The sequence below is a fragment of the Rhinoraja longicauda genome, chromosome 12 (assembly GCF_053455715.1).
Source record: "Rhinoraja longicauda isolate Sanriku21f chromosome 12, sRhiLon1.1, whole genome shotgun sequence".
Taxonomy (NCBI): domain Eukaryota; kingdom Metazoa; phylum Chordata; class Chondrichthyes; order Rajiformes; family Arhynchobatidae; genus Rhinoraja; species Rhinoraja longicauda.
In genome coordinates this window covers 27,676,540-27,702,951 of record NC_135964.1, presented here as the reverse complement: position 1 = coordinate 27,702,951, position 26,412 = coordinate 27,676,540, and the positions used below count along the sequence as shown (strand labels likewise).

General features: G+C 44.2%; 1 protein-coding gene across 1 annotated transcript in view; it reads right to left on the bottom strand.

Annotated features, from left to right (window-relative positions):
* LOC144598439 (uncharacterized) overlaps window positions 1–26,412 on the bottom strand; it is a 52,345-nt gene that overhangs the window by 15,676 nt on the left and 10,257 nt on the right. The window contains exons 5-11 of the mRNA XM_078408581.1: window positions 22,042–22,182; window positions 20,387–20,511; window positions 19,237–19,357; window positions 16,064–16,680; window positions 9,715–9,787; window positions 1,628–1,788; window positions 190–214 (exon numbers count right to left, since the gene is read on the bottom strand). Coding sequence (XP_078264707.1) covers window positions 190–214; window positions 1,628–1,788; window positions 9,715–9,787; window positions 16,064–16,680; window positions 19,237–19,357; window positions 20,387–20,511; window positions 22,042–22,182 — 1,263 coding nt within the window. The remainder of the gene's footprint in view (window positions 1–189; window positions 215–1,627; window positions 1,789–9,714; window positions 9,788–16,063; window positions 16,681–19,236; window positions 19,358–20,386; window positions 20,512–22,041; window positions 22,183–26,412) is intronic.

Sequence of the window (26,412 nt, the reverse complement as noted above, 5' to 3'; positions counted from 1 at the left end):
TGAGCGCCACATAGACCCATTAGGAAAGATCAGAGGGTCTCTGTTTCCCAGCTCCATTCTGTAAAGGTGGCATCCACTCCATTGAAGTCCACAATCCATGGGTCCAACTGAGATTCCCTTACTGGGACAAAAACTCAAGCAGAGCAACCATAACTAAAAGGGATTGAATAAAATGTTGTGGTTACTCACCTACATATTTATTCCAGAATTCATCCTGAAACAAGAAGGGAAGACTGAATCGGACAGATAGTACTGTGAGGTGCACTGAGAGCCATCAGCTTAGCATTCGCCATTGTCTCCACTCTGATGTTTAGTTTAATTTAGAAATACAGCGCATAAACAGGCCCTTTGGCCCACCGGGTCCGCGCCGACCAGTGATCCCCACATGTTAACACTATTTTACACACACTAGGGACAATTTTTATATTTACCAAGCCAATTAACCTACAAACCTCCACGTCTTTGGAGTATGGGAGGAAACCGAAGATCTCAGAGAAAACCCACACCGGTCATGGGAAGAACATACAAACTCCGTGCAGACAGCACCCGTAGTCGGGATCGAACCCAGGTCTCTGGCGCTGCATTCGCTGTAAGGGCACCGTGACCGCCCTCACGAAGTCTCACGAAGACGGAGAAGGGCAAGCCCTTCATTCCCAAAGGGAGTTAATATCGCAGGTGGATGACTGACACAGTGAAAAGGTACTGTTCCTCAAGCTTATATTGGGCTGTTTTTCAGTCAGGATAAATGGATCATTTTTGGATTGATGGTCGTGACTAGTGGGTTGCCACAAGGATAACAACTGGGCCTCAGTTATTTATAAACTATACTAATAAGATAAGACTTTTATTTGCCTTCCATCACAGTGAGGGTGTGCCTGGAGCAATCACTGTGATGGCTGTTTGTGTTAAAAATTGTAATTGTGTGTCTTGTGTTCTTTATTGTCTACTGCCGGACCCTGACGTGAGAGGACGCTGGCGCTATTTGTTCGCCGCTTCTCCGTCAGGATAGTTTGTCTGTTTGTTTTTATGTCTTGACTGTTTTTGTAAAGCGTCTTTGAGCATTTGGAAAAGCGCTATAAAAAATAAATGTTTATTATTATTATTATTATTATAATGACTTGACCAAGTGTGATTTGCTGGTGATACAAGGGAAAGATGAGTTAGCAATTGTGAGGACACAGGGAGTCTGCACATGGGTTAAGTGAGTGGGAAACAAATTGGCAAGAGGAGTATGATGTGGAAAAATGTGAGATTTCCCATTTTGGAAGGAAGGACAAAAAGCAAATTATTACATAAATTAAGTGACACTACAAAATGTGGTGTGAAATGATCTAGTAGTCCTGATACATGAAACAAAAAGTTAACACGCAGATTCAACAAATAATTAGGAAGGCAAATGAAACAGGAGGGATGTCAATGAGTTCATCCAAAACCCTGTTTCCTGTGGTTTGAGACTCACCCTCAATTTAAAAATTATTATTTTTGTCTTCAATTTTCACTTTGGTTTCATCTCTCTCCACTTCTGTAATCTATTTTAGCTCCATTGCCTTTCTGACACTGACTCCTTGCTCATCCCTGAATGTCAACTAAAATTGACATCTGAAAACACAACAATGTATGCACTCACTGTTCGTTGGTCATTTTCAAAATATTCCCTCGCTTCTTCTTTTGAACACCTCTCTTCGATGCATTCTCTCTCCAAGTTGCCTTCTTTCAATTCTTCAAAAAAGCTGTTTTCACGTCTTTGGCGTGTTAAGAAGTGGTTTGCCTTCCCGTTGTCTAGAAATACTTGAATAGAAGCAGACAATGTTAGCCGACTGACCTAGCAGCAATGACTCAATGTCAGCTAAACCTCCGGTCATAGTGTAGGACTAGGATCGGGTCAGACAGAAGCAAGAAGGAAATAATCAATCCTGTGGAATAGTGAGCTTATCCCAACCTACAGAATTACAGACCTAACCTCACTGATAGAGGCAATAGCCTATTAACAAATGATATGCATATGGGTCTATGCCTGGTCAATAAAATTAGCTGATGAGAGGACCATTCACTTGCTTGATTACAGCTGGGAAGAAACTATCCTTGAATCTGGAGGTATACATTTTCAAACTTCTGTCCCACTTGCCTGATGGGAGAGGGGAGGAGAAGGAGTGACCGGAGTGAGCTTGGTTCTTGATTACGCCAGTGGCCTTGCCAAGGCAGCATGGAGTGTCAGCACTCTTTAACAAAGGACTTTATCAAATAAAAACTAGATCCACGGGCCAAACGTAATATCCCTGTGGACCTTTTTCTGATTAGCTGAAACATTCAGAGTGCTCGGTCAGTTAATCCTCAATTATTGGGTGAAATTTCCCAACAATAAATGTTGGGTGAATATCTGTCATTCCCTGCTTTCCAATTATCATCCAACTTAAATGGAAGTGATATGCCCAATATTCCCATAGAAATGACATGTTATTGAATTGAGAGAAATTCGTAAAATTATAATGAAGACTCCTGCAATATTCCCTTACTTCATGCAAAACCTCCAGGGAGAAGCCATCTGATCCTGTGATTTTTTTCACTGCCTGATCACATTGATTCTTCTCATTGCTCTATATGGGTTATGTTAATTCTGCGAAAACTCTGTTCATATTCTAAACAAATAGAAATATCCAGAATGTTATCCTTTGCAGTATATACTCTGATTGAGTGGTGATTGGGTCGGCCCGCTGCGGACCTTTCACCATCCGGCACGGCCTGGAACGTGGCAACTTCAACAGCCTGACCGCGGGAGAAGACGGCAGGGGAAGCGAAAAGACATTCTGGCCTTCCATCACAGTGAGGAGGTGACTGGAGGAGACTCACTGTGATGGATGTTTCTTTTTTTTGTTTTGTGTCGGTTTGTGATTGTGTTTGTTATTGCTTATTTTTATTGCTCTTATTGTTGGACTGTGGGTAACGGAATTTCATCCAAAAGACTTGTTTTTTTGGATGACAATAAAGGTTATTCTGATTCTGATTCTGATAGAATTGTCTTTGGAGTGAAAAAAAATTGTCAAACATGAGGAACAGCACCTCATATTCTGCCTGAACATAACATTTTCCAGTTTCAGGTAACCTTCAAGCCAGCTGCTCTCACACACACACACCCTTCTTTACAAATCCCCCCTCAGCCCCCAACCACCTGGTTTCTTTCCCTTTTCCAACCCACTCTACCTGTCCATGAAAAAGTTGCAGGGAGTGTACCCAAGGCAAGATCAAACCTGGGACCATGAAGCTGTGCCATGCCACCCATACCTGCTGCACCACCACTGGCTAGTTCATTTTGTCAAGTACCGATGAACTTGAAAAAATATTCGTCGTCCAATGTGTTAAAGACTTCAGGTTAAATTGATGTTTAATGGTCTCGATAGTCAACAGAAAGCTGGAGCCAATGGCACAGATTGATCAACATTGACAGACAAAGGTTGAATCAGAAAACTGAAATCAGAATGGAAAGATTATTTTGACATGGAGTCTTCAAAATTGCCCTTAGATTTACTACTGGGAAAGTATGCCGATTGTTTTAAGGAATAGCTGCACTAGTGTTACAACTTACAATGTTCATACTCCTATCAAGACAAATGTAAGAACATGACTGTAGGCTTTGACTTGTCCAACTGCATTGGAAAACCAAGTGGAGGAAGAATTAGATAAGTTAGAATAAATGGAATTTTAGTTAAACAGTGGTGGACAACACCAGCTGTGTTGGTTCCAAAGTGGACAAGACTTCATTTGAAGAAAAAACAAAAAATACTGGAAATATTCAACAGGTCAGGCCAGAAAAGAGTAAAAAGGGCCATGTTTCTGGTTGAAGACCATGTGCCAGAACTTAAAAGGAGACTAAAATGCTTGTTAAGCTGAAAGGAAGGTGAGGGAGAGGGGCGGGAATCCACAAACCTGTCTTCATTGGTGGTGGAGAATGTCATAAACTTCAAGTTCCTGGGTGTGGATATCTCTGAAGATCTGTCCTGGACCCAGCACATTGATGCAATCATAAAGAAAGCCCATCAATGCCTCTACTTCCTTAATAGATTGAGGTGGCTCGGTATGTTGACGAATACTCTCTTGAACATCTACAGGTGTATGGTGGAGAGCATATTGACTGGTTGCATCATGACCTGATCAAGCAACTCAAATGCCCAGGAACGAAGAAGCTTGAAATAAAGTGGTGGACATTGCCTAGTCCATCACGGGTACTGTCATCCCCACTATTAAAGGGATCTATAGGAGTCACTGCATCAAAAAGGCAGCCAGCCTCATGAGGGACCCACATCACCCTGGCCACACTCAATTCAGGCTCCTATACCTTCTTCCCAGCTATTGGGAAGAAGGTAAAGGAGCCTGAAAACTATAACATCCAGGTTCAGGAGCAGCTACTTTCCAACAACCATCAGGCTATTGAACACTACAAACTCATACTTCATAAATTCATAAGACATAGGAGCAGATTAGGCCAGTCTGCTCTGCCATTCAATCAGACTGCTGATCTATCTTTCCCTAACAACCCCATTCTCCTGCCTTCTCCCCATAACCTTTGACTCCCTTTCCAATCAAGAACCTATCAATCTCCTCTTTAAAAAATACCTAAAGACTTGACCTCCACAGCCATCTGTGGCAATGAATTCCACAGATACATCATCCTCTGGCCAAAGAAATTCCTCCTCATCTCCTTTCTAAAGGTGTGTCCTTTTATACTGAAGCTGTGCCCTCTGGTCCTAGACTCTCCCAGTAGTGGAAACATCCTCTCCATAGCCACTCTATCTAGGCCTTTCAATATTCAGTAAGTTTTAATGAGATTCCCCCCTCATCCTTCTAAACTCCAGTGAGTACACGGTAGCGCAGCGGTAGAGTTGCTGCTTTACAGCGAATGCAGCGCCGGAGACTCAGGTTCGATCCTGACTACGGGTGCTGTACTGTAAGGAGTTTGTACGTTCTCCCCGTGACCTGCGTGGGTTTTCTCCGAGATCTTCGGTTTCCTCGCACACTCCAAAGACGTACGGGTATGTAGGTTAATTTGACTGGGTAAATGTAAAAAATTGTCCCTAGTTTGTGTAGGATAGTGTTAATGTGCGGAGATCGCTGGGCGGCGCGGACTTGGTGGGCCGAAAAGGCCTGTTTCCGCGATGTATATATATGATATGATATGATATGAGTACAACAACTAAATTCTGAACTACAAACTGCATTGATTGCACTATAGACTTGGGGCTTTGTTTCGTCTTTGAATTATATATTTTTGTTTCTTTTTATATATTGAACATGAATACTGTGTTTACCCATCTGTTGTGCTGCTGCAACTAAGAATTTCTTTTTCCCTTTCAGTACATGGGCATTAGATGTAAACAAGGCTACCTGGGTGGATGGAAGTAGTTAGAGAATGAGAACATAGACAAAAGAATGTGGAAGTTGTGAGATGCTGAGTGGAAAGTCAAGACTAACAGGTTATTCTGGGAATGTCCTCCACTTCTAGAGGGAAAACAAAGAAAGGAAATAAAAAACAACTGAGGTAATTTTATATATGGATAACTGAGAAACAGACTAAGAAATCAAGTTGCCTTTCCTATTGTTGTGGCTTGACCTGCTGAGTATTTCCAGCATTTTTCTGTTTTTGTTTTAGATTCCCAGCAGTTTGTTTTATTTTGAAGACTTTATCTGTGTGGCTTTATCTGTGTGGTGATTAGAAGATGATATTGAATCAGGTGGTTGATGTTAAGCAGAACCCAATGCCTACTTCACAGGATTTGTACACAGAGTTGGCAGGAGCCAAAGTCTTTCATATGCATATGCTCAGCTGAATGTGAATAAGTAGAGTCGGCAATACCTGACCATTAGAACCTTTAAGTGTCTTAATTCTTGAACAAAACTACCCTACTATTTGAAATCATCACCAAAAAACTTGCAAGTTGCCATGGACAAGGAACTGCATGGTTTGGATCACAGGTTACACAACAAAGATGATGTATTAATAGCAACAAATACTGAAGAACAAAATCTTTGCATATCAGAAGAACTGCCTGTTTTTATTTGAACAGAATATAAGGCTCAAAAAGAGCAAGAGTGCATTGAATAATATCTTTGGCCAAATGTCAACACAACCAAATTGCAACCAGTAAAATAAAAAGATGAAGCAATTGTGAAGGGAATGAAATCAGAAAAATGTATTCCTAGAAACATTTTGTTTCTTTTTTTGCCTGAATCTGCAACAGTGCTGATGCTAGAAAAATGAAAAGGGAATTGGGGCAAAGAAAATCAAATGTCATCTCACTGATGCAAGGAGAGTCTAGGAAAGCCTAGGAGGTGAACTTTACCAGGATGCGTCATGCACATTAAGATTTGCGTGTTATACTTCAAATTGTGGAGTGGCTGCTGCAATAAACAATCTCACCCACATCACACAAACTTGAATTGTGAAAGAAATTATATTAAAATGGAGTTATGTGGAGTGGGAATTGTCTTTGGAGTGAAGAAAAAACATTCTGTCCATCTTGACTGCAGATGGCAAGCTTATATTAGGAATTCCTGCCGTTAAGACAATAATACCGACAATGGCGGAACTGTCATATGAGGAAAGATTGGAAAGACTGGGCTTGTATTCACTAGAATTTAGACGGGCGAGAGGGAATCTTATAGAAACATATAAAATTATAAAAGGACTGGACAAGCTAGATGCAGGAAAAATGTTCTCAATGTTGGGCGAGTCCAAAACCAGGACAGTCTAAGAATAAAGGGGAGGCCATTTAAAACTCAGATGAGAAAAAACTTTTTCACCCAGAGGGTTGTGAGTTTGTGGAATTCTCTGCCACAGAAGGCAGTAGAGGTCAATTCACTGGATGAATTTAAAAGAGAGTTAGATAGAGCTCGAGGGGCTAGCGGAATCAAGGGATATGGGGAGAAGACAAGCATGGGTTACTGATTGTGGATGATCAGCCATGATCACAATGAATGGCGGTGCTGGCTCGAAGGGCCAAATGGCCTCCTCCTGCACCTATTTTCTATGTTTCTAATGTTTGTGTCCACATTGCAATGATGGGCCATTTCTTATCTCAATATGATTACGCAGTTGAACTTAGAACTTCTAAATAAAATGTCATTGCAGTTGCATTGCCAAGGTTACCATATGAACTCAGACAGAGAGAAAAAATATAATGATTACTTTGGAAACATCAAGGGCGACAGTCAGAAAACACAAAAAGATATCCTTTAAATATGAATTGGATGAACAGATAAATTTCCTGATGCATTTAACGGAGAATCAGAGTTGTCATACCAAATGTATGAGAAGACAAATTTGAGTAGTGCATTGAATAGTATTGTGACCATAAAGGAACAGCTGGAAGTTTTGAATATTGGCTTGAATTATTTAAAGACCTGAAAGAGCCAGCAATAATATTGCAGATCCAAGGCATCAAACACACCTTCATGGGGATGAAAATGGTCGGGTTGATTAATTCCAGTAGGGGATTAATATCTTACTCATAGATAGACACCAAAATCGATCAATGTGAAAGGTGTACCAAGAAGGAATTAAGATCTTTTTTAAATGGTTCGCCAGAAATCTTTGATAACAAATCAGAAGCAATGAAGCAAATAAGAGGGGCATTCCTGTGGCAACGATTAGGCATGCAATGTAAATTGATAGCTTGGAAATTGGTGATAAAATCAGAAGTATACACATCATTCTTGCAAGGGATATGAGAAAGAATTTTGAATTATGTCATTATGAGTATATTGCAGGCAGGGCCATTTTTACAGCATTATGGGCCCCCGGGCAAAGCAGTGCACTGGGGCCCCTACCATTACTCTCCCCCACCCCCCTTTCCCTACCAGCCCCCCCCTGTCGTGCCGGCGAAAAGCACTTACCGAAAAGCACTTAGCGATGGACTTAGGCTGCTACATTGTTGCGAAAAGCACTTACAGATCGCTGTGAGAAGCACTTAGGGACCGAAAATGTTGCGAAAAAAGCACTTATTGAACCTACATTTTTAAAGTAGTATTTATTTATTGCAAGTCACTTAATATACACAGATCAGCATGGAGCCCCTATGCTCGTGGGGTTCCGGGCAAGTGCCCATCAGGCCCATGCGTTAAGACGGCCCTGATTGCAGGTTAATCCAGTGAAGGTCATGCAACAATTGATATACGATTAATTACGAGTGAATACAATGCCAAGGGCATGTTCCTTTGTGAGGATTAATGCTCCACAGAAAACCGTTTAGGATAAATCAGTACCTTGTATGAATTATGAATTAAAATGCAAAACCACGCTATTGCATGTCATGTTAGTACAATGCATGTATGTATGTAATTAGAAAGCTCTATAATCAATTGCACATGTTCCAGAAACTCTTCCTTTCTCCAGGTCTGTGGTGATGAATGTATACACATCTATAAACATTACAGTTGGGAATAAATGTGGAACAAGGACAGGTAGGCAGGCAATCTACAGATCATTATTATCATCATGCATTTTACATCAACAGTCTGGTGCCTTTTTAATGAAAGCCGTACTTTACTAAAGTTCTTCATAATACTCACTTTAAACAAACACACAAAATAACTAAGCAAGAGTTGTGGGCATTTGGTTAACTATGTTTAAAGTACTGAAGCTTTCAGGTTGCAAACATTGACAGTAACCTTACAAAGTCAATGGTGTTTCCGCCTTCAGCTCAGGTTTACAAAGTTCAAAGCTTACAACGAGGCCTGATTTAAAGTGTTCCACTGAGAATTCAGTTCAAAACGTTTCCAGACAGACAGTACCTTGCGTTTCAGCTGCTGTGAGGTTAATGAGGAGGTGAAAAAGATTTATCACCCACAAAAGATTCGCCATGGTCCGTTTCTACTAAACCTTCTTGCATCTGAATTTCAGTGCTCTGGCTAAATAAACAAAAGTTTAAAGTTCAGTGGCCAGATTAGCAAGACACGATACATATTGATCCTCAGTTCCCATTGCTAGCACTCCTGATTTCTAATTGGCAAATTTCACCAGCTTGCCAAATGGCGAAGTTAAAGCAAGGGTTTGAGAACAAAACAACCTTCATCCAAATCCAAGATCATTGGAGAAAGTTCAGACCTCTTTTTGTTTCAAGGGAAAATGTAGTTCTTGCCACCTTTCTACCTGGAAACCGATCAGCCCAATTTCCCAACACAATATGAATTGTCACAAAGCAGGAAGTGACATCAACTTTTAAAATATTTTTTCATTCACACCTGTTGGCTTGGCTGGGACTTGTCACCCAAGTACTCGTTGACTTGGAGAAGCTGGAAGGCTGTGACAGTTCTTAATCATTACCACTGAAAGTGCTGTTGGGTCAGGAGTTCCTGGATTTGGAGCCAGTGCGTATGAGGGGCCAGCGATATCCTTTCCACATGTAGATTTAGATTTTAGAGATACAGCGCAGAAACAGGCCCTTCGGCCCAGCGATCCCCGCACATTAACACTATCCTACACACACTAGGGACAATTATTACATTTACCCAGTCAATTAACCTGTACGTTTTTGGAGTGTGGGAGGAAACCGAAGATCTCGGAGAAAACCCACGCAGGTCACGGGGAGAACGTACAAACTCCGTACAGACGGCGCCCGTAGTCAGGATCGAACCTGAGTCTCCGGCGCTGCATTCGCTGTAAGGCAGCAACTCTACCGCTGCGCCACCATGCCGCTTACACATAGATGTTATGAAAGGAATTACTGCCGGGGATGGTGTTCCCAAGCTTCTGTCGCTCTTGGCCCCGGTTGATGGTAGAGGCCAGAGGTTTGAGGAGCTGAGAGTACCATGGAGAAGTTATTCATTGCATTTTGTAAATTATTTTTCTATTCAGGGAAAAGATTTTCACTGCCTACCCTATCTATGTCCCTCATAATTTTATATACTGCTATCAGGTCATCCTGCAACATACGGCATGTCAGAGAAAACAATCCATGGCTGCCCAACTTATCCCTGCAGCTAATACCCCCTAATCCTGGCATCATTCTGGTAAACCTCCTCTGCACCCTTTTCAAGGCCCCCACATCCTTCCTGTAATGGGACCAGAACAGCACACAATAGTCCAAATGAGCCTAAACAAAGCCCGAAAAAGCTGCATAATGACTTCTGGATTTTTATTAGTTTAGTTTAGTTTATTGTCATGTGTACTGAGGTATAGTGCAAAGCTTTTGTTCCGTGCTAACCAATGCTCTGACCAATGAAGACAAGCATACCGTATTCCTTCATTACCACTACAGGAACACCACCAATTTCCTTGGTTCCAGAGCCTTGCCGAATTATCCGTTTTTCCGGACCAACAGAGGTCATGCGATAATAATTCATAATAATAATGTTGCGGGTTGTGTCCTCGCTCGACATGTTGATTTACCCAGAGAACAAGAAGGGAGAAGACGAGAGATGTGAGAGCACAATGACCGGCACACAACTGAAAGTAAAAGTACACAGCAAACGGAGCTGGGCTGCTGTACAGGGACTGCTTTGCTGCGCTCTCTACCTGTCCTCAAACTGAGCCACTCACCTGATATCGAATGGGGCAACTAACTCGCAGCGCTGAAGCTCATACACGTTTCCCAAACAGATTTTTTTTTAACTTGAAAAAAAGGATTCCTCGGGTCGCAACGGGTAGAACCTTGTTCCACACGGGGTAGAAGGCACAGCTGCACACGGACGTTATGTACGTGTTCCACACGGGGTAGAAGGCATAGCTGCACACGTACGTTATGTACGTGTTCCACACGGGGTAGAAGGCACAGCTGCACACGTACGTTATGTACGTGTTCCACACGGGGTAGAAGGCACAGCTGCACACGTACGTTATGCACTGATTGACTCCTGGACTGCTCAGCTGGTACAACAGGTAAGAATGGAGGTGGGTGTGGGAGTTGGGTGCTGAAGGTGGGAGTGAAGAACTACAAGGATAGAGGGAATGTCCTTATGTTTAATGTCCTTATGTTTGACACTGTACACTTGTTCAGATTAAACTGTATCTGCCATTTCTTCACCCATAGTTGATCTATATCCTGTTGTATACATCGACAGCCTTCCTCATGATCTGTAAGCCCAGCAATCTTGGTGTCATGTGCAAACTAACCAACCCGCCTCTATTTACATCCAAGTAATTTATAAATACAAACAAACGGCAGAGTTTCCAGCACAGATCCCTGCAGAACTCTATTGGTCACAGATCTTCAGCCTGAATAGGTGAAAGCGACATAGCCACACCTACGGTGGAGGGAGAGAGTAGGTGGGTGACCTTTCAAAACAGGTATACCCTTTTGGATACTTGATCCTTCAGGGGTGAGCAGCAGCAGTAGGCAGAGCAGTGGAAAGGAGCCTGCTTCTGAGGCACAGTGGGAAGGGTATTTTCAGCCGGAGTGATGGTGATAAGACACTCGTTAGTTAGAGGGGCAGACAGGAGATTTCGTGTGGCAATCGAGACTCCAGGATGTGTGTTGCATCCGTGGTGCCTGGGTCCAGGATATCTTGAAGCGGCTGCGTAACATTCTTAAGGGAGGGGGGGGGGGGGGGGGGAGGGGCGGGGGGGGGGGAGGGGCGGGGGGGTTGATCAGGCAGAGGTCATTGAGCTAGTTGGCATAAATGACATAGGAAAAATGGGATGAGGTCCTGCAAAATGAGTATAAGGAGTTAGGCTAAATGTTAATAAGCAGAACCTCCAAGGTGGTGACTCCCAGATTATTCCATGTGCTAGTGAGAGTAGGAACAGGAAGATAGAGGAGATGAATGTGTGGCTGAGTGGTTGGTGCAGGGGGCAAGGATTCAGATTTTTAGACATTTGGGCTCTCCTCTGCAACCGAGGTGATCTGTACAAGAGGGATGGGTTGGACCTGAACTGGAGGGGAACCAAAACGCAAGCCGGTTTGCTAGTGCTAAACGGGTGGGTTTAAACCAGATAGTCAGGGGACGGGCTCCAATGCAGGACCACGGTAGATGGGAGGCAAGAAGTCATCATGGATAGTGATAAAAGAAAGTTAAGTGGAAAGAACAGGCAAGAGCAAGGTAGAAAGTGAGGAAGGACTGTTGGATTGAATTGCACTGATTTTAATGCAAGAGGCGTGATGGGTAAGGCAGATGAACTCAGGGCGTGGATAGGTACATGAGATTGGGACGTTGTATCAGGATTGACAGCTGAATGTTCCAGAGTACAGGTACTACAGGAGAGATAAAGGTGGGGGTAAAAGACAAAGAGTTGTTGCTTCATTAATTAAGGAGAATGTCATGGCAGTAGTCCGGGATGGCATTACTGATGGTTCATCCAATGCGGCTATGTGGGTGGAACTGAGAAATATAAGGAGGATGATCACTTTGTTGGGAATGTGCTCCAGGCTCCCAAATAGACAATGGGAATTAGAAGAGCAAATATGGCATGGGGATTGCAGACAGATGCAGGTTGTCACATATTTGTCATAGTAGGGGATTTTAAGGGGATTTCCACAGTGTGGAATTTGTCAAATTGTATACACTGGAATTTAGAAGGATGAGAGGGGATCGTATCGAAACGTATAAGATTATTAAGGGGTTGGACACGTTAGAGGCAGGAAACATGTTCCCAATGTTGGGGGAGTCCAGAACAAGGGGCCACAGTTTAAGAATAAGGGGTAGGCCATTTAGAACTGAGATGAGGAAAAACTTTTTCAGTCAGAGAGTTGTGAATCTGTGGAATTCTCTGCCTCAGGAGGCAGTGGAGGCCAATTCTCTGAATGCATTCAAGAGAGAGCTAGTTAGAGCTCTTAAGGATAGCGGAGTCAGGGGGTATGGGGAGAAGGCAGGAATGGGGTACTGATTGAGAATGATCAGCCATGATCACATTGAATAGCGGTGCTGGCTCGAAGGGCCGAATGGCCTCCTCCTGCACCTATTGTCTATTGTCTATTGTCTAAATGTGTTTAGCAAAGAATCCTCCAATATGTAGAGACTCTAAATGGGAGAGGGCATAGCTTGATCTGAGGAAATTGGGAAGGGCAATTGACTGAAGTCTCCTTGGGTGAGCCTTTTGAGACCGGTGGTCATTGTTCTGTTAGCATTAGCATAGTTATGGATTAAGACTGATCAATTGAATATTGATATGTGTCCCACTCACAACTGCAGCCAAAGTCATAGATTCACACAGCACAGAAACAGACCCTCCTCGTCCATGCCAACCAATTTGCCCATCTAAGCTAGTCCCATTTACATGCATTTGACCTAAATCCCTCTAAATCTTTGTATCCATGTACCTGTTCAAATGTCTTAAATGTTATGAACATAGAACATAAATCAGTGCAGCACAGGAATGGGCCTCTTGGCCCACAACGTTTGTGCCGATCAAACCGTCCACAGTGTACAGATACAGGATTAAGGGAATAAGGTTTAGTGCAAGGTAAAGTCCGATTAAAGATAGTCCGAGGGTCTCCAATGAAGTAGATGGTAGGTCAGGACCGCTCTCTAGTTGCTGATAAGTTCATTTGCCTGATAACAGCTGGGAAGAAACTGTCTCTGTATCTGGCGGTATGCGTTTTGACACTTCTGTACCTCGTGCCCGATGGGAAAGGGGAGAAGAGGGAGTGACCGGGGTGAGGTTGGTCCTTGATTACGCTGGCGGCCTTGTCGAGGCGGCGTGGTGTAGATGGAGTCTACAAGATTATTAACGGATTGTGCTTCATTTAGCACATGGTCACCTTAAAAGAGGAGTAAAGGTTAGAGGCAGGAAACATGTTCCCAATGTTGGGGGAGTCCAGAACAAGGAGCCACAGTTTAAGAATAAGGGGTAGGCCATTTAGAACTGAGGTTATTCACTTTGGAAGTAAGAATAGAAAGGCAGATTATTATCTGAATGGTGTCAAGTTAGGAGGAGGGGGAGTTCAACGAGATCTGGGTGTCCTAGTGCATCAGTCAATGAAAGGAAGCATGCAGGTACAGCAGGCAGTGAAGAAAGCCAATGGAATGTTGGCCTTCGTAACAAGAGGAGTTGAGTATAGGAGCAAAGAGGTCCTTCTACAGTTGTACCGGGCCCTGGTGAGACCGCACCTGGAGTACTGTGTGCAGTTTTGGTCTCCGAATTTGAGGAAGGATATTCTTGCTATGGAGGGCGTGCAGCGTAGGTTCACTAGGTTAATTCCCGGAATGGCGGGACTGTCGTATGTTGAAAGGCTGGAGCGATTGGGCTTGTATACACTGGAATTTAGAAGGATGAGGGGGGATCTTATTGAAACATATAAGATGATTAGGGGATTGGACACATTAGAGGCAGGAAACATGTTCCCGATGTTGGGGGAGTCCAGAACAAGGAGCCACAGTTTAAGAATAAGGGGTAGGCCATTTAGAACGGAGATGAGGAAGAACTTTTTCAGTCAGAGAGTGGTGAAGGTGTGGAATTCTCTGCCTCAGAAGGCAGTGGAGGCCAGTTCGTTGGATGCTTTCAAGAGAGAGCTGGATAGAGCTCTTAAGGATAGCGGAGTCAGGGGGTATGAGGAGAAGGCAGGAATGGGGTAATGATTGAGAATGATCAGCCATGATCACATTGAATGGCGGTGCTGGCTCGAAGGGCCGAATGACCTCCTCCTGCACCTATTGTCTATTGAGTCAATGGAAGGGAGGTTAGTTCTCTGTGATAGTCTGGGCTGCATCCACAATTCTCTGTAATTTCTTGCAGTCTTGGATGGAGTTGTTGCCACACCATGCTGTGATGCATCCCAATAAAATGTTTTCTACGCCGCATCTGTAGAAGTCGGTGAAAGTTATTGGGGACATTCCAAACTTCCTACGCCTTCTAAGGAAGTAGATGCGTTGGTGTGCTTTTTTGGCCATTGCTGCAGCTGGTCCAGGACATGTTGCTGCTGATATTTACTCGTAGGACCTCCTAGGAACTTTACTTGATGGCTTAAATGTGGTATGTTTCATTTTGAACTGCTTTAAAATTTTGATGAATATCGGAGTTAGGCCAAGTGCTTAATTTGGTTGACAGCTGGTCATGCTCGGAAGCATTCCTCAGCCACATGTCAAAGCCAAGGTTTAACCGTGTGACCCAACGCACCAGGCATCAGAGCTGAGCTGAGGGATGTGTGCGTGAGTGTGTGGGAGGGTCAGAATGGATCCCAGAGCTGTTGGCAATATTGACTATGGGAGGCAGGAGTTTTTTCCCCAGGCCAGCTGTGGTGTGTTTCCTCACATCAGCCCAAGGGACGGATGCCACAGGCAGGTTTAACCTGCCACAAAACAGTTACATTGAGGTGCTCACAGAGTGAAGAAGAATGAAACTGAGGTAGTCTCAATAATCTTTGTGGGGAAGTACCCCCCTCATTGCCCAGGAATCACGTTTTTCGAGGTAAGTGAAGGATGTCTATTCTCATCAATCAGCTGTTTACACTGAAGTTTGGGGCTGTGAAACCACCCAGTGATAATGTCCACACTTCCTCTGCACCAAGCTGCTGGTTGTATGAACCCTGCTGGGAGGCCACACTAGCTGCCTCCTGCCAGTGTGGTATGGAGCCGCAAGGCTTGGTGTGTCAGGCAGTTTGCTGATCACCGGAGGGGCATGATACTGTGTGCACCTCTGCCTCCAGAGGAAACTTTATAACATTGCAAAGTGCTGACCAATGCCTGTTCCCCCCACCTACCAACCATGACCCACACCACACCACCAGGATCTCTCTCTCCCTCCCCCTCCTCCTCCTCCTCCCCGCTATCCCTCTCCCTCTCCCCCTCCTCCTCCCCCTATCCCTCTCCCCCTCCTCCTCCTCCTCCCCCTCTCCCTCTCCCTCTCCCCTCCTCCTCCCCCCCTATCCCTCTCCCCCTCCCCCTCCTCCTCCCCCCTATCCCTCTCCCTCTCCCCCTCCTCCTCCCCCCTATCCCTCTCCCTCTCCCCCTCCTCCTCCCCCCTCTCCCTCTCCCTCTCCCTCTCCCTCTCCCTTCCCCACTCCCTCTCCCTCCCCTCCTTAGAATTTTATAAGATTTAACTGATATAGAAATTTACTAATGCAGAAACAATGCAATTGAATGTTTAACATCGAGATTTTTAATTCTAAGAAGCTACATGCTGGTTTATAAAGCTAGCTTATTGATAAGAAACGTTTGCTGTTGGCGACACTGATCCTGTCAGATTTGCATAACTTTCTGCACTGACTCTTGGACTGGGGGCATTCAGCAACTGCTCTATCCAACTGAAGTACTTGTGTACTTTGGTGTAGATTCCATACTTGCCCGCACGAGCACATCCTTCTCCCCAGCTAACTATTCCTGTCAAAAACCAGGTGCCTTTGTAGTTTGTGACATGTGGTCCCCCACTGTCTCCCTTACAAGTGTCTTTATTTGCCTCCTTGTAGCCTGCACAGAACATGTTGTTGGTGATGTTGTAATTGGTGGTGTGACGGCACTCAGACGGCCAGACCATCGGCACCTGGAGGGTTTGCAGTGTGTTAGCCTGTAGTCCGGCCTCCCACTGCTTTCCCCATCCACTCACTGTGGAATATTTGATTTGTCTCAACTCCCGCACAACAAAGCCCGGCTCGGGTAAACAAATTGGAACCACATAATCATCCAGAGTGATCGGCGCATCGAGCTTCAGCATTGCAATGTCATTGTTAATAGTCTGAGGGTTGTAGTTCTTGTGTTGGATCTTTTCCAACACGTTCCTTTTCTGCTCAGTATCTTCGTCTTCATTTAGCACATGGTCACCTTAAAAGAGGAGTAAAGGCAAGTTCAGTTCAGCTCACCTTTCAAGTCAACGCCGTTGCTGTATGCTGGCCAACAATCTAAGCAATAACAACCCAATATCCACCATCAACTCCATCGGTTGGTCACATTAAAGGAGGGTGCTTGAATTGGCAATCCCATTTTATTCTCCCAACATTTTTAATTAAATCCCCCCCAGCTGCTCAGATTCTACCACTCAGCTATACCAGGGGCCATGTACAGTGCCTGATAAACCTGCCATCCTGCACATTGTTGGGATGTTGGAGGAAACCAGAGCACTCGGAGGAAACCCATGCAACCACAAGGACAACATGCAGACTCCACATAGACAGCCCCAGAGATCAGGATTGAACCCAGGACAGTGAAATTATGAGGTAGTGGGTCGACCATATGTAGCACTGTGCTACTTCCTTTCTGTAAGTGCAGGGTTTGAGAGGCATTGTTTCTAGAGAAATTGGATGAGTAACAACTAATCTGTGACTAAATAAGTCAGTCCGTTTAAAACCAAAGAGTTCTAAAGTCAAGCTGGAGATGCCTTTCATGTTATTAGGAGAAAGCTTTAAATTGGAAACTAAAAATCCAGTGCAGACATAAAATCCTACTTTAACGCCGAAGATTGAATTCATCATTTTATGCAGTTTTGGAGGAAAATTATTCTTTACTTAATCTGCAAAATCCCAAGCCATATAACTGCAAAATAAAACCACAACCAAATATAATATGGGAGAAACGCAAACCAACATTTAGTCCTGACATGAAATCAACATAATCCCCATTGTAGAATCCAAAACTAACCACACCTTAGCTGCACAATACTAACCCAACCCAAACTTCATTATGTTATCTCATTTAGTTGTTGTCAGAGCAATCTAATAATGAAGGAATGCTGAAGTGTCTTTGTGAAATCTGCTCTACGTTCTGTTTAAAAGATCACACAAATCTTTGTTCAGTGAATAATTTGGTTTGATTGTTCCCAAATCCCATTGTATTCGACATTCTTAAATAAAGTCTTGTTTGTCTTACCCAATGTTTGTGGTGTGTTTTAAAGTTTTCTTGAACAAGCGTGTGGCACAGTGGTAGATTTGCTGCCTTACAGTCCAAGTGACTTGAGTTCGATCCTGACTACGGGTGCTGTCAGTATGGAGTTTGTACGTTCTCCCTGTGACTACATAGGGTTTTCCCTGGTGCACTGGTTTCCCCCCGCATTCCAAAAACGTGCAGGTTTGTAGGTTAATTGGCTTCTGTAAGAGTTGCTCCCATTGTGTAGGATCGCTGGTCGGCGCAGAATTGGTGGGGAAATGGCCTTTTTCCACGCTGTATCTCTAAACTAAAGTAAGGGGAAGGAACGGGGCAAGAACTGGCAAGTGATAGGTGGATTCGGGTGAGGGATGTTTGACAAATGGGTGGAGATAGGCTGGAAGTGAAATGGAGACAAAAGGATGTTGATTTGGAACCTCATAAGGACGAAAGCTAGGGAGTGAGGGAAGGGTAGTGGGTGGAAGGGAATTGGAGGGTGAAGGGGGAAAGAAGAAAAAGAGTGACAGGGCAGGGCTGGGTGGAGGGGAGGGGAGATGAGCAGATGGGGGAGAGGAACTTGAAAGAAGTGGATAGTTGATTTTGGTGCAGACTCAAAGGCTGAATGGGTATGTTTCCTTGCTGCATATCTTCATATATATAAATATCTCTAAGATTCTAAATCACGTCAAAACACAGACTATACTTCCCCAAATGACCTTCCAATCCAGTTCCTTTAACACAATCTCAATTCACGCCCTTCTCCAACATAGAGTCCAGGTTTGGTTCAGTATCAAGTATCAAAAACTGTCAAATAGAAAAAGGATGGGCAGGTGGGGGGTGATTGGATGCACACAACACAACACAGCCCTGTATGTGTTCAGCCTTTCCGAAAGACCGCTCTGCCCCATCACGTTAATCTCATCCTTGGATTCACTCCACAACTGGCCCCACACAATCCACGGCAAAGCTGAGAAGTAAAGACATTTCCTCAACTTGGTCTTTAGTGACCAGGCCCTTATCCCGGAAAATGTTGCTCCTAGTTGAAGACACTCCAGAGAGTGTCTTCTGACATTTATGACATTTATGGCTTAGATATTGAACAGTGCTGGTTAACTTGTGGTGTGCTAATGAATGCATGTGGATCCACGGCCATAAACATGGGCTGCACATAATACTGTATAGCTGTTCCACAATGAGAGGACTTCCTTCACCTTGACACCTTGGAATTCCAGATCTGTAGTTATTGAGTTAAATCAGATCTGCCAGTGCTGGGGGAAGTGGGGGCTCTGGGTGAAGGTTGAGGTGGGGATTGGGACAGCTGAGCACTTGTGGAGTGGAGGTGGCGGGGGGAAGAGGAGGGTTAACAAAGTCCCCACCCTGCCCTCCCTGTCAGGAACTTGTTACCCAGCTGTGGAGGAGTCTGTGGTTCCCACATTAGCCTCATCAGTCACCTTGGAACTCATGGAACTGGAGTGGAAAAGAACCCTGAATCCGAGGCGCTGCCTGAGAATAAGAACATACCTGCTACAACTTGTAAATCCTCCGCCTCCTTGTCGTTGGTGCAATGAGCAGCAGTGACAACCCACTGTGGACTGACTAACACGCCACCACATATAAATGTTCCTTTGAAAGTCAGTATCATCTGTCCAAAAATACAGACCAGAATCAGACCGAAAAGTTTTCATATCTTTTAAAGAACAAATCTTAAGTCCACTCGAGTCCTGGCAACATCCTCATACATCTTCTGAGCTCTCTCCAGCTTCATGGCATCCTTCCTATAGAAGGGTGACCAAATCTATACACAGTACTCCAAATGCATCCTCACTAACGTTTTGGATAACAGTAACAAAACATCCCAACTTCTATATTCATCTCCTTCCCTTCGCATTCCCATACTGAGCTTTCTGTCCTGGGCCTCCTCCACTGTCAGAGTGAGACCACAGGTAAATTGGAGAAACTGCACCTCATATTTCACTTGAGCAGCTTACAACCCAGTGGTGTGAACGTTGATTTCTCTAATTTCAAGTAATCTCTGCATTCCTTCTCTCCCCCCCACCCCCTCCAACCCCCCCCCCCCCCACTACCTCCAACCGCCCCCTCCCCACCCCTCACCCCCTACCCCCCACCATAGTCGTTCTACCAGTTCCACTGTTTGCTTCACAGTATCTCTGTTATCATCAGCCAACAATGGGCCATTATGGGATCCCCCCCTTCCTTGGTCATCTGTTGCTGGCCATGATTTGTTCTGGTCTTGTCCTATTTCCAATTCCCCCTCCTCTACTTTCAGTCTGAAGAAGGCTTCCGACCAGAAACGTCCTTTCTCCTTTCTCCAGGGATGCCGTCTGACCTGCCGAGTTACTCCAGCACTGTGTCTATCTTCCATATTCAACACCCTGACTGATAAGAGCAAGAAGACCAGGAGTTCCTTTTTCAATTGGTTGGCACCAATGTCTGAGGCTGATTACAGTCAGGAGGAAACCATCATGCATGCAGCACATGGAAACGAGCTACTGAAGCCAAATCAAGAACAGCTGGGTCAATAATTCAAGGAGGCAGAGGGGCTGAAATTTCTTAATTACTTGAGATCCACAAGGTTTACAAACCATGCTTAGCAATGCCAGTGAATTGGGGACACTGCAGTTACAACCAGAATCTACATGTTGGTGTTTACCTGCCAAGGGGATTGTCCTTTCAAAGCTATTTTCCCACCCACAATTCTACTCCTTTCAGTTTCGTCAGTGATGCCCAATTCCACATAATAGTTCCAACGAGGCACCTTCCCGCAAGGATATTGCACTGTGGATGAAAATAAGTCATTTTGGTTTCCATAAATCAAACATTGAGCCAACAGTTTTCTTTTATTCAGACATTCAACTAAGACCCAATGTGCCCCTCCATCTGAGTCAACTGGAGCATTCAGTATAATTGTAAAACCTCCCATCAACTGCTGCCCAACTGCCCTATGCATATCATAGGAGGGGTTATGCTGGAAAATTGTAGTCCACCTTCTCTCCAGAGATGCTGCCTGTCCCACTGGGTTATTCCAGCATTTTGTGTCTATCGTTGGTTATTAAAGGATCTGTGGTAGTGCTAAGTTAAGACCTAATGTTAATGTTGTCAGTAGGCCACTAGCTTCTATGGCCAGATAATAGTAGGATCCCTGTCATGAGCAAGTTATTTGCTTGTCTACGTTCCTTGTTGTTATCTGCTCACCATTGGATGAAGCACTGAAGCACAGGTGATTTGCTGGAGAAGAGGCCCTGGTCAATGTCGGCTGAGAGCTTCAGATCTTTTCCAACTGATCACTCCCAATCTGTTGTGGCCATGCTGTCAAACAGCACAGCCGTCCCCACAGCCGTCCAGTGCACCGTGCCCACATCCCTGGGCAGGGCCGTCTTAACGCATGGGCCTGATGGGCACTTGCCCGGGGGCCCACGAGCATAGGGGCCCCATGCTAATCTGTGTATGTTAAGTGACTTGCAATAAATAAATACTACTTTAAAAATGTAGGTTCAATAAGTGCTTTTTTCGCAACATTTTCGGTCACTAAGTGCTTCTCACAGCGATCTGTAGGTGCTTTTCGCAACAATGTAGCACCCTAAGTCCATCGCTAAGTGCTTTTCGGTAAGTGCTTTTCGCCGGCACGACAGGGGGGGGCTGGTAGGGAAAGGGGGGTGGGGGAGAGTAACGGTAGGGGCCCCAGTACACTGCTTTGCCCGGGGGCCCATAATGCTGTAAAAACGGCCCTGACCCTGGGGGCCACCCACTCAACTAGGCGCAGCTGAATTCTGGATCTCTGCCTCACACACCTCCATGTGCTCCACACCCCTCCCTCCACAGGATGGGAATAGTTTCCCTTCACTCCACCATGACCCACAATCCCGCTTAGTTATGTCTCTGACAAAGGAGAGAAGACCTGTCCCAGCCTCACAGAATTTATGCACCTCCCACAGCTTCCTCTGTTCCAGGGTGAATAACCTCAGCCCCATCAATCTTTTTAAATCTGTGCGGCCCTCCAGGTCTAACCATTCTCCTGACCCAGACATCTGTGGTGTGATATGTGATCCTCAACGAGACACAACGTTCTAATTGTGGCTCAACTAATGTTTCGCACGTGGCCTCTGTGCTCTTTTGAATGTTTTTGCTTTGATTGATCAAGGAATCTTTTTTGTACATCGTTTACACTCTTATCTTCCCTCGCCATTGCCTTCAGCAATCTGTGAACCTACGCCAAGGTTGGTTTGTTGTTCCTCCTGTGGTCAGCGGGCTTTGGGTTTCAGCATTTTTATCACATTTTGCCTGACAAATGAATATAATATAAACTACCTTTGCTAATGCATGACACTTCATCTTCGGCAAGTCTGTAGTCCATTGCACAGCTGCAATCACGAGATGAATTAGCAACATCGGTGCAGAACTGCATACAATGGCCATTCTCAAAGGTGCATTTCATCTTTATGATTCTTTCTGCAAGCAAGCAAAGTAGGTCAGTTTCAGGCAACAGCCAGTGCAGAGAGAACAAGCTGTGTGTGTGTGTGTGTGTGTGTGTGTGTGTGTGTGTGTGTGTGTGTGTGTGTGTGTGTGTGTGTGTGTGTGTGTGTGTGTGTGTGTATGCATATCCCAGTGTGTGTGTGTGTGTGCATGTGTATGCATATCCCAGTGTGTGTGTGTGTGTGTGTGTGTGTGTGTGTGTGTGTGTGCATGTGTATGCATATCCCAGTGTGTGTGTGTGTGTGTGTGTGTGTGTGTGTGTGTGTGTGTGTGTGTGTGTGTGTGTGTGTGTGTGTGTGTGTGTGTGTGTGTGTGTGTGTGTGTGTGCGCGTGCGTGTGTGTGTTCAAATGTGTGTGAATGAGTGTATGCCTTTGTAAGAGTAATTGTGTCTGTGTTTTCACCCAATTACATGAATAATTACTTGCAATGCCTCCAATAGAATTTCCTGGGCCAGTGAACTTTCACTTTTACAGAATTGATTATCCGCTGTGATTGTGAATCATTTCTTATTTGTGTAAATTTGTAGGTTGAATCAAAAGCAGAGTTTTAGCCACTTGCTAATGACGCGCCATCTGGCTCACACTGGCTTCCATTCCCCGCAGTTAAGAATTGCTTGAAAAGATCAAAATATTGTCTGTGATTTTTGGTCTCCTATTACTGGCTGGTGCTGAAGAGTGTGGTTCACTCTTCCCCTCATAGCTGGCTTCAGCCACTGCCGTGTCTTCCCATCTCGTTTCTCTGTTGACCTTTGCTGGTTATGTTTATCCACAGCGGCTCCTTCAACCCCCACTCTCCACCTTAGCTTCCACGAGTTAGTTCCCAATGTGATCCTCTCGTTAGGCTCTCACCTGACCAGCGACTTACACTGGCCCAGTTCCCGATTCTGTTCTCACTTTGTGAGTGCAGATATGGGGTATCCAGGCTGCTGGGATCAAGCAGGAAGGTGGGTTAAGATTAATATCATAACAGCTGTACTCAGAGTGAATGTTAGAGCAGGTCAAAGAGCAGCAAAGGTGATTCCTGCGCCTTTGTTTGACATTTTATTTCCTGAACTGTGCCCTATCTGGTCACACCCTTCCTCTGCTTGCTCTCCATGTCCTGTCCTACCCCCATCCTCTCACCTCACCCACTCAGTTGCCCTCTTCTTAGTCTCCCTGTATAAACCTCTGACCCCCACCAGGCTTTAACCTTATTTAACTAAGGGATAGGGCTCATGTGCAGGCAAGGAGGTAAAGTCAACTAGGCATCATATTCGGTACTGACATTATAGGTGAAAGAACCTGTTCCTATAGTGTATCTAGACACAAAAGGCTGGAGTAACAGCGGGACAGGCAGCATCTCTGGAGAGAAGGAATGGGTGATGTTTCGGGTCCAGACCCTTCTTCAGACTGTGTAGTGTATTTGTTTTATGTTTCAGACTTGACCCCTTGGGTCCAAAGCTAAAAGAGTTAAGGAAATCAAGTATACACATTCACACGGTGGCATAGTGATGTAGCTGGTAGACCTACTGCCTCACAGTGCCAGAGACCCAGGTGCGATCCTGACTTCTGGTGCTGTCTATGTGGAGTTTGCACGTTCTCTCTGTGACCGCATGGATTTCCTCGGAGTGCACTGGTTTCTTCCCTCAGCCCAAAGACATGCAGGTTTATAGGTTAATTGGCCTCTGTAAAATTGCCCATAGTGTGCAGGGAGTGGATTAGAAAATAGGATAACATAGAACTCACTCCAAAGACGTACAGGTATGTAGGTTAATTGGCTGGGTAAATGTAAAAATTGTCCCTAGTGGGTGTAGGATAGTGTTAATGTACGGGGATCACTGGGCGGCACGGACTTGGAGGGCCGAAAAGGCCTGTTTCCGGCTGTATATATATGATATGATATGATATGATAACTCATGTGAATCGAAAGTCAGCATGGACTCACTGGCCTAAAGCACCTATTTCCATGTTGTATATCTCAACTAAATACATAGACTAATTGAGCCAGTGGGATTGTTTGTCATTTATATCAACAATTTGGATGAGAATGTACAAGGCATGATTAATAAGTTTGCAGATGACACTAAAATAGATGGTATCATAGACAGTAAAAGTGATTATCAAGACCATGTGGATCTTGATGAGAAAGTTTCTCAGAGCTTTAGAAGAGCTTTAGAAGGTTTGAAATGTTAGTGAGGGGAATATGTTATCATAAGACCTTTTAGATTGTCACAAATAGAGATGGGGAGACTTACACTTAAACAACCTTATGCAAATGTAACAAGCTTACAAATTATCCTTTGATGATCAGTTAATGGGCATAAATAGTTCTAATAAATAGGGTGGTTATGAAATTGAGGCATTCTAGAGGCTGCCAAGTCAGCAGTAACATTGGGATTGCTGGACTGGCAGAATATCCAAACTATTCAATGATTAACTGTTAATACCACCACACAATTTTTAATTCCTTTAAGATGGTACTCATCGTTCAATAAATTCTTGTAGATCACGTGAGTTTAAAGGGAGTGTGGGAATGGGATCCTAGTGACATTAAAGAGAGGGTGGGAAATATCATCATGTGAGGTCGAACCATCAGGATTTCGAAATTTTAAGATAGCTGATTATCAGAATTTTACCTAGAGTAGGAAATGTGACTATTAACAAAAACCACCGTTGGAATATTTACAAAAATACCTTTGGAGTGGAAAGGGTTAAAGTGAGATTTGAAAGGCATTCAACTTCCAATGAAATGTCTTGACAGGGTAAACAGCGGAGTATCTATTTCTATTTGGAAGTGTCAGTGACCAGCAGTTAGACAATTGCCATTGGTGGTTGAGGATTTTTTCAAGTGGGTGGTTGCTATGATCAGGAATATTCTGCCTGAAATGGCAGAGTACATAGATCCCATGTTATATTTTCTTGTAACATGGAAGGGGGCATTCAGTCAGTCCAGTTTATATCAGGTCTCTAAGCAATCCCATTCCACAGTTACAAATTCTCTCTCACATGCCTGTTAACGCCTCATAATTTTTAGTTTTAGTTTAGTTTATTATCACATGTACAGAGGTACAGTGAAAAGCTTTTGTTGCGTGCTAACCACTCAGTGGAAAGACAGTACAAGATTACAATCGAGCCATCATAGTGCACAAATACATGATAAAGGGAATAACGTGAATTACATTTGGTGCAAGATAAAGCCAGTAAAGTCCAATCAGAAATAGTCCAAGGGTCACCAATGATGTAGATAGTAGTTCAGGACTGCTCTCTAGTTGTGGTAAGATGGTTCAGTTGCCTGATAACAGCTGAGAAGAAACTGTGTCTGAATCTGGTGGTGTGCATTTTCACACTTCTATACCTTTTGCCCGATGGGAGAGGGGAGAAGAGGGAGTGGCCAGGAGGCGACTGATCCCTGATTATGCTGCTGGCCTTGCCGAGGCAGTGTGAGGTATAAATGGAGTCAATGGCAGGGAGTTGGTTTGTGTGTGCTGCATCCACAATTCTCTGCAATATCTGGCGGTCTTGGATGGAGTTGGTCCCAAACCATGCTGTGATGCATTCCGATATAATGCTTTCTATGGTGCATCTGCAGAAGTTGGCGAGAGTTGTTGGGGACATGATGAACTTCTTAAGCCTTCTAAGGAAGTAGAGGCGTAAGGAAGTATTAAGAATTTGCCTACCGCCTGCCCATACAAAGCAAAATAACAAACCCTTTGGGGATGTGGGAGGAGACTGGAGCAGTTTATAAAATTTTGATGATACCAATTTGGAAGTGGTTGCTTTTCACTTAGCAAGATCACAATCCAGTCACCTGGTCACAAGGAGAATGCGTACAAAAAGCACCATGAGGCAGCTGCTCCATCAAGCACCCAGAACTAACTTTCAAAAAATAAATTGATTAATACTTGTAAAAGAGAAATTCCAGAGCTGTGAGGAAATGGTAGGTAACTGCAATCAAAATACACTGCCATGCTATCTGATTCTATAATTTCACAAGCACTTTGTCATGGACAGGTAGTTCTCCTATAACACAAATTGGATGTAACACGATTGATTATTTAGGAAACACTATTTGTATGACATGGGCTGAGTTGGTTATAACACAATTTTGATTGGGAACTACAGAACAACTTAAAGTTACTTTGGAAATTAACAAGCAGGAAAAAGCTGTCTTGGAAAATAAACATTCTTGTGCTTTCATGTGACCTGCCCAAGGCAATTGGACACCGT